The 12111-nt window shown below is 50.1% G+C and overlaps 1 protein-coding gene across 1 annotated transcript in view; it reads right to left on the minus strand.

The window, feature by feature from the left end:
• Positions 1-2723: 2723 nt before the first annotated feature.
• Positions 2724-12111, minus strand: part of Dcps (decapping enzyme, scavenger) — a 44924-nt gene continuing 35536 nt past the window's right edge. Inside the window, exons 4-6 of the mRNA XM_041657256.1 lie at positions 8656-8769; positions 5655-5765; positions 2724-3180 (exon numbers count right to left, since the gene is read on the minus strand). Coding sequence (XP_041513190.1) covers positions 2905-3180; positions 5655-5765; positions 8656-8769 — 501 coding nt within the window. The 3' untranslated portion in view covers positions 2724-2904. The remainder of the gene's footprint in view (positions 3181-5654; positions 5766-8655; positions 8770-12111) is intronic.

The raw sequence follows: 12111 nt of genomic DNA on the forward strand, positions 1-12111 counted from the left end.
TTCTACAGGCTCTTGGGCAGAAGTTTCAGCTTCCTGGGGCTGGCACTCACTCTGTAAGAAGGCACCAAGAGTGTTTCTCGGTAAAATAGAGGACGAGAGCTCCATGAAAGGATTTGCTCTACAAAGTGTCACAAGGTTGATTTCCCTTTAACTGTCTACCCAGTCAGACAGAATTAAAGGCATTGGGAAGTCAGCCGAGTAAGATGCTCTTACCTTCAAGATTCTCTCAGTCCAACAAGAAAGACAAGCCAGCAGCAGCTACGGCAGCAATGGAAAGAGGCCAAGTATGTGAAGCTACCCAGACAAGTCACGTAGTAGAGTGTCAGTAAAGGTTACCCCATAAACACATAAAGGGTATTGTTAGGACCTCAACACCACCGGACTGCAGCTAGGCTGCCTGGCAGGAGCCTCAGTGGGATGAGGCATTGGGGGTTGAAGATGGGGTGAGTACAGGGGTCTAGGGGCATAGCTGCCATCATCTTTGGTGGACAGTGCTGAAAACTGGCTGACTCTGCAAAGGCCCTTACCAGACCTCAGGCAGAGGTTGGACCAGGATAAGAAAGTAGTATAAGAAAGTATAAGAAAACTATACTTCTTATACTTCCAAGCATAAAAAAAAAAAAAAACAAAAAAAAAACTAGGCAGTGAGGCCTGGAGGAGACCTCTCTGAGATATCATTTAAACAAAGTATATGACACTATCCCAGACAGGCACATCCTTGCAGAATAAGCCAAAAGGAAGACAGGATTGGTTAAGAGGAGTGGGGAGCCAGAAAGTCATCCACAGCACAGGTCTATGCCCTAGGGAGGTATACCTGGCCTTTCCAGATTTAATTACTACCCTTGCAACTCTAACCCCGTGACCCCTCTAGTTTGTCTACATGAATGAGCAGGCTGCTCCCTCCCTTCAGGTTGTGTATCTATCTAGCAATCACCCCACCCCATACAAGCCAGACAGTGATATTATTGCATGTAACACAAAGTCAGCCTGTAGGAGCCTGAACCCACAGGCAGTATAGCTGGTATGGGGGGAGGGGGAGGGCAAGGAACATGTGATGCAGTAGAGGGGTTATGTGATCTGGAGGGAGGCCGCATCTGGCACCTCTGTAATGTATTTCCCACCCACAATGTCTCATCCCTCTGAGGCTCCAGGGCCTATTCAGTGCCATTTGCTTTCAAAGAAGAGGTTAACTTTTCTACCCTGGTACCCGGAAAAGGAGCGAGTGAGACCCAGGAAGCAGCCCTGCAAGCTGCAAGCGGCTGTACGAAGAGGTCTCCGTCAGCGTCCTCTCTGCAAACCCTCAGCACTGGCACACAGCCCTGTCTAGCAAAGCATTTGCTTTCTGTTCAGGAAACCACTAGCCTGTGTGGCAGCCATGAAAAGATCTGGCCTACACTTGTAAAAGACACACCTGCTCTGGTGACCACCAAAATAACTGCAAGTCCATGTGGTAGTTGGAGACAAACCTCAACCATGTGGTAGTTGGAGATAGACCTCAACCTGGGTTAGGAGAGATGGCTTAAGAGAACAGCAGCTCTACGATGCCTCCCCTGGACTTGCTGGAAGCTAGAGTGACCTCAGGTTCTCTGACTACCTGCTCCAACCCTCTGCTTTTTATAGGGAATCTCTTTCCCAGGAACACCAAGGTCCAAGGGTTCTCCAACACAGGCAGTGTGGGCCTTGGAGTGACAAGATCAGGGCTAGCACTGATGACCTCACTTATAAACATAGTAGTTGGGCACTGGATCATGTCTCTTGGTTCTCAGGCCAGGGGATGCAGAGTGACAGCCACCCTCTTCCTTATGCTTTCTTCCTTGTCACTTCAGAGTTCAACACCCTGCACCTCGGAGAGAGCTTCCAGAACAGTATACAATATCGTCAGTAAACACTGGCTCTGCTCTGGCCATTGGATATGACTGTCCTCTGTGCTAGAGAGTGACCTCATGGTGCTCGCTGTGGCCCTGTTCTGCTCATCAGTGGCAGGTGTCACTCTTCTGAGGTAGGCTCTTGCCAGCTCCATGAGTGGTCATCAGCCTCTGATACCCCAAAGTTCATTCCCTGCCTGGAGATTCCGTGAAGCAAAGCTCTAGCACACCCTGGCCCCGACCCCTCCACTGCAACCAGATCATTTTGCCTTGACAATATTTTGAACTTTCCGGTTGCCCCATAGGAGTTTGTTTTGTCTTCCTGCCAAGATAACAAAGTCAAGGCCAGGGGCTTGCTGACCAAATAAGAGAAGCAAAGGCCGCCTTTTGGGGCTTGCATCCTCTGATTCTCAGGAAAACGCTCCCTGTTCCAGGCATCAAACCCCAGCCCCCTCATCAAATGTACCAACAGCCTTGACACACAGACAGGGTGTAACCTCACTGGGGAGGGAAGGAGGAAGTGGCATCTAAAGACTCCACAGACTATTTCCGGAAAGATTTTGAATTTGGTTTTAAGGGTGGGAGTGAACTTGCCCAAAAGGGGAGTTGGCAAGAGAGGAACACGGCCGAAGAATTGGAAGGAGTGTATACCAAGCAGTGGAGACTCAGGACAAGGGAGTCAACAGGTACAGAAAGCATGGGGAGGTAGAGGAAATTCTTGAATTTCCTAGAGGCTGTGACTCACTGACTATGGTGACACCCTGAAACTTTCCACCCTTCCCACGAGGTCCCCGCCAGCTCTGTCCACTCACCTTCCCTACCACCCTCTGCCTCCGCCGGGCTACACCACCAACCCTCACCAATAAGAAAGTACTTTATTCTCCTGTGAGGAATAAAACAGTACAAAATACACCTTACACTTGACCTTTGCTGAAAGGCCAAGAAACTACAAAATACAATTTAGGAAAATCCCTCAGAGATAAAACCCAGCCCACACTACCCAAGCCCCGGCCCACTAGCACCCTCTCTTCAGGCTCTCTCAGCAACTCGGGGTCGCTGGGCTTCCTTGCAGGAGCTGAAGCAGGGGATCATCGGTCCTAAGCGCAAAAGTAAGAGTGCGCTGTTGATAGTGCTTGGGGTCACACTCCAGGTTCTCAATCACTTCAGCCAGCAGGTGTGCCCGCTCCACACCTGAGCCGGGAGCCTCGAAGCCCAGGGCAGTGAAGTGCACATGTAGGTGGTAGTAAGAGGGCAGGTAGTGTAGGTACACGCGCAGGCGGTCTCCTGTCACCTGGTAGCGCTTCAGGATGGCTTCCTGGTAAGGAAAGACAGTGGCAAAGGGTCATCAGGAGCCAGCATCCCGTCCTCTGCTCACCCCAACTGGACCTTTTGTATTATTGCTCCAGTTAGCCTGGGATGGCTTACAACCCCCTCCCCGCACCAGCTCTCTGCCCCTTCTGCCATCTATCCTGGTCTTCTCTCTAAGAAACTGAAAAAATGCAGTGATGCAGCCAAGCTGAGAAATTCCCCAATGAAAATGGCTCTCAGTCAGTCACACCAAGCCCCAGAAAACATGGGCTTCTTCCTTTGACAGTCCAGGAAGCCCCAGTTCCTAAGGTCAGTCCAGCTCTCTGTAGCACCTATCAATTTAAAGTAGGCAGGGAGGGGGTAGGATGGGAGTAAGGAGAGATGGGGAGAGGAAAGTAAGAAGGGGAGGATGGGGAGGATGGGATGGTTGGGATAAAGGAAGGATGGATATGGGAACAGGGAACATATATCTTAATTAAGGGAGCCATCTTAGGGTTGGCAAGAGACTTGAACCTAGAGGGGCTCCCAGGTGCCCAGGGCGATGTCCCCAGTTAGTTCCTTGGGCAGCTGAGGATAGGGACCCTGAAATGGCCCTATCCTATAGCCATACTGATGAATATCTTGCATATCACCATAGAACCTTCATCTGGTGATGGATGGAGATAGAGACAGAGACCCACATTGGAGCACCGGAATGAGCTCCCAAGGCCCCAATGAGGAGCAGAAGGAGGGAGAACATGAGCAAGGAAATCAGGACCACGAGGGGTGCACCCACTCACTGAGACAGTGGGGCCGATCTATTGGGAGCTCACCAAGGCCAGCTGGACTGAAAAAGCATGGGATAAAACCGGACTCTCTGAACATGGCGGACAATGAGGGCTGATGAGAAGCCAAGGACAATGGCACTGGGTTTTGATCCTACTTCATGTTCTGGCTTTGTGGGAGCCTAGCCAGTTTGGATGCTCACCTTCCTAGACCTAGATGGAGGGGGGAGGACCTTGGACTTTCCCCAGGGCAGGGAACCCTGACTGCTCTTTGGCCTGGAGAGGGAGGGGAAGAGGAGTGGAGGGTGGGGAGAGGACTGGGAGGAGGGGGAGGGAAATGGGAGGCTGGGAGGAGGCGGAAATTTTTTTTTCAATATTAAATAAATAAATAAATAAATCCCAAGCTAAATTTGAAAAAAATAAAAATAAAGTAGGCAGGAAGAAGCACCCTTTTGGGATGAGGCTGTGTGGAGATGGGGCTGTGCTAGGAACTGGGTAGAAGGGAAAGGATGCAGGGAGGAATTTCAGGAAGGACTCTCGGGCCTCAGCAGCATTCCTTGCAAAAGAAGAAAGCACTTAAGTTAGCCCTGGTTCCCTTTCCCAACTCCACCTTTCTCAGAGACAGAGAGAGTTCTACCAACCCCACAGCTCCCTCTGAGGAGAAAAAGACTTAGGCCTCTGTGGGCTCAGAATTTAAACCCAAATCATACTCTGCCTTTGGTGCTATCAGTGGAGAATCACAGTGGCCGGGTGAACTGGGGGGAAGAGGAGAACCTTCTGGGATAAGCAGAGCTGATGGGCAGGACAAGCCTGCCCAAACTGCCAGGGCAGGGAAGTGAGACTCCCTTCCTTCCTGAGAGAACACCGCTCTGTGCCACTGGTCGCATCCAAAGGCTACTTCTTGAGAGAAACTAGTAGCTCCAGGAAGGAAAAGACACCCAGAGAAGGACACCAAGGGGGAGAAGGCAGTTAGGGCACAGGGGCAAGGGAAGCAGTACCAGTAAGCACACAGTATTGTCCTGAAAGAAGCAGAGTGCTTCCTGGCTAGGCACCCTTGTGACTGTTGGCCCCAACAGGACAGGTATCTAAATATTTCAGAAAAAGGGTTGAGACTCAGCTTGTAGAGCGATGGTTTCAAAGGGGATCCTAACAGACCCTGAGGTCTAGGGACTTCAGAGGCAAAGAAAGTGACCTGTTCAAGGGCCCGGATAGCTACGACCCAAACATCAGGCCAGGACCACACACCCAAGCTTCTGGCCATTCTTCTCACACCCTCTCCTGCCCTGATGGCTCCTTTCTCTATCCTAAAATGTCCCAGAATATAAGGTGCTGCAGAATTCAGCCTGCCTTCAGTCCAGGTGAGAAGGTATGTGCATATATACAAGTCATGTGACCAATATCCAAGGAACTCGTCTAGCACAAGGTGGTTGTCATGAATAAAATAGGTGATTCTGGGATAGGAGGGATCCAATCTATGGGGAAGAGAAGCATCCTACATGGGACCTGCAGACAAAGGCACGAGGACAAGTCTTGAGGCAAGGAAAGGGATAAAGTAGAGCTGGGGTGCAGGCCACGGCTGCCTGTGAACCAATTTAGTGAGTTCTAGTAGTGTTCACGACTGAAATCCAGACAGACTCGAGAAGAGGGAGGAAAAAGACCCAGGGGAGACACTGGAGTCTGCTAGAATCCTGGGCTTCTGCGCTGTGAAGCAACTTACTTGTCCTTCCCGGAGAATGTTCCTCAGCAGCGGCAGGTGCTCTGGAGTGAGGTCCCGAAGTGATCTGATACCCCGGCGATGGCAGATGGCGATCAAGTACAGGTCATCAAGCTGTGCAGATACCAATGGAGGAACAGGACAATGCTAGGTTCAGCAGGGAGGCTAAGCCAGGGCATTCCTACCCACCAGGCTCTACCAGGAAACCCTACAGCAGGACCAAAGAGCAGGTACTATAGGTGGCTGTCTGCCCTGGATGACAAGACCAGCTGAAGAACAGGATTTCCGTGTGTTCTTCCTGTTAAAGCATCTTAAGGATCTAGGTATGGTGGTACATGCCTGTAATCCCAGCACTGAAACAGAAGGACTGAGAGTTCAAGGCCAGCCTGGGCTATACAGCAAGATTCTTTCTCAAAAAGTAGAAGAAATCAGAAAGAAAAGGAAGGAAGGAAGGAAGGAAGGGAAACAAAAACAAAAACAAACTTAACAAAAGCTCACCTTTCAAAAAACAAAAAAAATCATCATCTGGGAATGCCTATATATATAAATACTCTGCAGAGTGGACAGGGAGAGATGGGCAAGTTCGGGAAGAGCCAAGCACAAGTCTTTGTCCTGAAGAATTTACAACTTAATCCACGTCAATCTACTGTATAAAATAGAGCATGGCAGCTTTTTCTTTCAGTGGTACTGAGAGGTCTTCTGCATGCCTATCACAAGCTCACTACTGAGCTACTTACTACTCCAAGACATAAAGGGACCAACACATGAGAAGAAAAAGGCTCCAGCGAGCTGGGTGATCCAGAAAGTTCTAGAAAAGGCACAGGAGCAGATCTAGAAGGCTCAGAGAGGGTGGCAGCTCAATGTATGTGGAGTCAAAGGTGCATGAAGGGTGTGGGGGACACATGGGAAAAAAAAGAGTCCAGGGGTCTGAGTCTGTCAGCAGCCAGCACCACAGCAACTGTCAGCTCTTTCTCTCTTTCCTATCTCACTGGTTCACAGAGGCCCTTCCTGCAGTCCTTCCTGTAAATGGCGCCTGGCTGAAAACCTGGAGGTCACAACAGAGCAAAGAACCAGTGTCAACAAGATCTCCTGCCAGAGAGCGAACAAACTCTTTCTCTTGCCCGGAAACAATCCCCACACCCTCCCTGCTCCCCAAACCTTGGCCTTGCTTGGTTATCACAGTCGTGTGCCAGGCTGCGGAGTGAAGTCCAGAAGGAATCCAGTGCCTCTAGTCCTGAGGTCTGACCTGCTAGATTCCTCGACGAGATAGTTTGGAGACCATGAGTCACCCCGCCAAATCCCCAAGAGCCCCAACTTAAGAGCCGGGAATGAGAGTGTCCATATAATGCCTGCTGTCCAAGTATGTCATTCTCCCCACGAGAGTTCCGAAAATCTGGGCTCTGCCCCAAGGCTGCTATCTCAGCTGTGCCCATTAGCCCTTTCTTTTACACAAGTTCCCTCTGGATTCTCCCTTCACGTCTTGTGCCCAGGTAATGTACTTTCACATTAGTGAGCAGTCCGAGGGGAAACCAGGAAACACAAGCATGTGATTTTTGGGGGGTAGGGTGGGGCAGGGCTTCTCTGTGTAGCTTTGGAGTCTGTCCTAGAACTCACTCTGTAGACCAGGCTGGCCTCAAACTCATGGAAATCCATCTGCCTCTGCCTCCCAGGTGCTGGGATTAAAGGCATGTGCCACCACTGCCCAGCATATAGGCGATCTCTTAATAGAATTCAATAGAACTGTGGAGGTACACACCTCAGGAAGGCTGGGGATCGAAAATCTGAGGTTAGCCTGGGCTAGAGAACAAGGCCCTGTGTAAATAAAACAAAGCAGGGGTATGACCTAGGAAGGCATAACCTCTGGCAACACTGGACACCTGCTGCATATGTGCTGAATGGATGAAAGGAAGAACAAATGAATACAACCAGGGTCACTAGTTTGAGGACAACAAATAAACTTCTAAGGCTAGAGACACAGCTCATGGCTAGTGCTCTTGTCTGATACGTTTGGTACCTTAGGTTTGATTCTCAGCAGAAATGGAGAGAAGAAGAGAGAGGAGAACAATATGTTTCCAGGAGACATGGCAAACAAGACTTAAAGATGCCAGAAAGGCTCCTTAAAGCTGGAGGACTCCATTTCCTTAATTCTTCCTTTGACCCTCAGCCCAGAACAAGAATCAGAAGCTCAGATTTGACCTGTCTTACTCCTGGGGACGCTGCCAAGTTCTAAAGGAGCATTGACGTTCCCTGCTGTCAGAAGTCAAGGAGCTGAGGCACTGAATAAAATATGGCCCCATTAACATACAATTTAGCAAAGGTCAGGAAGGGCCAACTTTCACTAGCAAGCAAGGTGGAACACTTAAGTTGGCCCCTTCACTACTGCTGCAGCGAGGAGTTCCAGCCATGCAGCTAGTCTCAGCGCAGTATCCAAAGCCTTTCCCAGCTTAAAGGGGATAGGAAATGGCTGCTCTGCTGATAGGTCAGATCCTGACAACCCTGGGCCAGATGGCCGATGATTTCTGCTCTCTGCGCCATGGGCTCAAGAGCATCCAGGGCTTCTGTAATGGACATGTGCAAGTCTGTCTTCACGTCTCTCTGTGATCCCTAGGCTGTAACTGCCCTGAAGTCACAAGCACTTCAGTCTTCAAGAATCTCATGAGGCAGTTCTTCCTGTCCACACCTACTTCCCATGACTAACTAGGCTTTAACCCAGAATTTCCAGGTGCAAGGCTGCCAGAGGGGACACACAGCCTACAGCCATGGAGGCAAACATCCCTCCATGCTACCTTTCGGCTAAGAGTGGAGTCAGAAAAGGCTTTCAGCTGATCCACGGAAGCAAAAGTGGTTGCCTATAACAGCTATGTAATGTCAGTTGGAGGAGCACAGGCCATTCCTTACTGGGTAACAGTAATCAGCACTGTAAAGGGACAAGATCCCCAGAGGCAGCCCAGCAGCAATGAGGCTGGAGTTTAGAGGCTGGACTGCTCCAGCACCTAGTCTTTACCTGCTGCTGGTTCCACTTGAGGTCTGGGATGAGGACGAAGCCATCAGAAGGGTCCGGGTTCTCAAAAACAATCCGGTCAGCTTCAGCCTTCTTGTCAAGAATATTGTACACCCACTGGAAAAAGAGAAGAAAGGGTTTACAAGCTCATTCTAGCTGACTGGGGCCTTCCAAGAACAATGGTGCTACTATAAAAGGCTACAAACTCAGGATGGACAATCACTGGCTCTGGAAAATTCTCCACTTCTACCATAGCTGAGTCCTGGCTCTCACTGTCATCATTCAGGTCTCTGCGGCTCAGACAGGGATGGGCCCTTTAGGTTTCTCCTGGTCAACATAGACACCCACACTCCATCCCTGCCCATGTGCTAACCTGTCCAGTGCCTACCAAGGCAGGGGAGACACTGTATATCCATGACCATTCAAAGAGGCCAAGAGCACAGAAGTTTCTTTCTGTGGCAGTCAGCCACAATGCAGTAAAGCCTTTGTTTCTACGGGCCAATGAGTGAGTGAGAACTGTCACCTGGAGATGTTGGAAATGCTATGTATCAGCAGGCCTTGCGGGCAGGCCCCACAAGTCAAAGCAGAACAGAAAAGCACACAGACACAGCAGGTTTCAATGGTACTCTCACAGGATTTCCAGCTCTCTTACTACCTTCTGAGTAGCAGTTGACAGTCTTTGGAGCCCCCTTCCCTGGTTCTGAATAGACTCCAAGGACATGTGAGAAGGGGAGGAGGGCACTTTGTAAGAAAACCATACTGAAAGGGGGTTAGGCTGAGGGGCTCCCGAGCTCACAGAACTCAAGAACTGAGGAATCAGCCGGGCGATGGTGGCGCATGCCTTTAATCCCAGCACTCGGGAGGCAGAGGCAGGCGGATCTCTGTGAGTTCGAGACCAGCCTGGTCTACAGAGCTAGTTCCAGGACAGGCTCCAAAGCCACAGAGAAACCCTGTCTCAAAAAACCAAAAAAAAAAAAAAAAAAAAAAAAAAAAAACCAACTCAGGAATCTCTGGTTCTATATTTTTCCAGCTGTGAGAGTCCTTTGCACCCAGGAGTGTCCCACATCCAAAAGACACAAACGGGATGAAGTGAGTAGCTGGGGTCACACCTCTACCCCTTCTTCCTCCAAGTCAGGACTTCCAGGTTCACAAAGAGAGGAGGCAAGGCCCTGAAAACCCTCTTCCCACTCTAAGAAATGCTGGCGTAGGCAGTGTCCCCAAAGGCCAAAAGCAGGGGGCTGGCCTGGGGTCTGCACCCATATATTCAGTACCCAGATGGAATGGGGGCAGGGAGTAGAGGAATCTGCTGGAGATACCTTGGCTTCTGGGGTCCCAACAATTATTCAAGGTGACATTTCAGTTCAGAGGGCTTGCAGACCCCACAACTAGATTTGGAGGGACAGATCAATAAGTCACATGGCCTCCCTAGAACAAGCTAAGATGAGCCACTTCTTAGAAGTCGTCTGGAGACCACTTATGAAGGAACCAGCTTGCATACAGCAGGATGCTCCCTCCTAAACCCTGGATTAGGCACAAACCATACGCAAACATCTATTTTCAGAGGTAGATTCTTGATCAAGTGGGGAAGTGGCTGATTTCTGACTCAGGCAGAAAACAGCAGCAAATGGCCTTGCGGGTGTGTGTGATTTTTTAAGGGGGAGATCTGTATTAGAATGGGTCAGGATGCAGTACGTTTTGATTGAATATTAATTAGGGTAGCCAAAAAGGGAGCTTTTGATTGCTGGACTTCAATATTTTGACAGCTGGCCCTTGGTGATCAGCTTTAGGAATGAGTCCAGCAAAGAGAAAGTATCCAAATAGACCTTGTTGGCTTTAAGGATGTAACCTATGGTTTACAAGGGAGAGGTAAAGGAGAAGGGCGAGGCCTGCTAGCGCCACATTCGCCATGCCCAGGCCTGCTAGAGCCCTTCAAGTTGGAGATGGCTTCTCCACAAAGTACCTGCGGCTTAGCCACACACAAGCTAGGGCCAAGATTCTTCCAGAAGCATTTCCTCGGCCACTGACTGAAGCCTCCCAGAAATGGGAAAGAGGAGACCCCGAAGACTTCTACCACAGAAAGTCCTGGTGCACCTCACAGCTGGCCTCTAGGACTGTCCTTGCCCAGAGGCACACACCTCCCTCTGGAGAGCAGCACACACTGTTGCAAAGCACAAATGAGCTCTGGAGCACGACAGTACCTCCTCGGCTCCACTCTGACTTGCTTCCATGGGCAAGCAACTGAATCCTCTTGCCCACAACAGCCTCCTAAGATCTGTGCATGAGGCTTGTGGGGAAGAGTTTAACCAGAACATGCACATAAAAGCCCTCTCCCAAAGCCTGCATGCAAAGGTGCCCAGGGAATAGCAAGTGCAGAAATGACAATGGGGCTGTTTAATGGAGGAGGCAAAATGAGAAAGGCAGTGGCCAAGTGGCCACAGCAACCTGCTGTCATCATCCCCGGTCTGCAGGTGAGGAAGAAGCAGGCGCAAGGAAGTTCAGGAAAGCCCATGAAATTCCAAGCCTGGGAACCTGGACACAGCATATCCTGCCTCCTGGGAAAGGCCAGGTCAAGGGCAGGAACCTGCATCCACAGGAAGTCTCATGGCCAGCAGCCCAGAGAAGAAAGGCAGGGAAAGGGAACAAAATTCACACAAAACTCCCACAAATGACAGAGTCAGGGGATGGGAGGCTGCCCCTGAAAGCCAGTCCTGGTGGGCAGTGTAGTCCTGGTGGGTAGTCCATGGAGCTACAGCGTGACACTGACAACAGCTTCTAAGTCCTCTTTCCTCCCTGGACCTCCCAAGGGACATCTGGTCCCTTTCCATTTTCCCTCTGGTCTTCACTCCACTCATACACCCTGCCGCTCTCCTCTGGCCATGCTTGCCTGTTCCTCTGTACTATCCTGTGCGGTAATGGCAGCTCCACGCAGGATCCTTTTCTGTATGGGCAATAGCAGTGGGCACATGGTAAATGGGATGCTTCTTAGGTCCCACAAACCTAACTGAGAAGAGCTGTAAGTCACAACTTCCAGACACCAGGTGAGAAACCAAACACCAGCGGACGCAGAAGATGAATGCGAAGGTTTACAAACGGACTTATAGTCAGGAGATCTTGAAGGCTTCAGGTCAAGGCATACCACTGCCATTTTGTGTCTTCTATTAAACTTCTACTAGGAGGTTATAAGTATTTCAAATCTGAGGAACCAGACAGAGTAACTTGCTAAGGACCCGGACACTGGAACCAGACAGCCTGGTTTTCTGTCTTGTCTCCAAAAGACCTGTGTGAAGACTGAGGTAATGCATGTAAAATGGCTACGGCAGTTCTTGGCACCCAGCAGGTGCTCAGTAAATCCTAAACTGAACATGATGTCTTCCACATAAGCATCCCCCACCGAAACAGTCAACATCCTGCCCTTGTTAATGGAGGCTCCCCTATTCACTCTTCACTCCAGTATGACCC

The sequence above is a fragment of the Microtus oregoni genome, unplaced genomic scaffold (genome assembly GCF_018167655.1).
Source record: "Microtus oregoni isolate MIOR12 unplaced genomic scaffold, Mior012 000008F_ref0000371, whole genome shotgun sequence".
In the NCBI taxonomy this organism is placed as follows: domain Eukaryota; kingdom Metazoa; phylum Chordata; class Mammalia; order Rodentia; family Cricetidae; genus Microtus; species Microtus oregoni.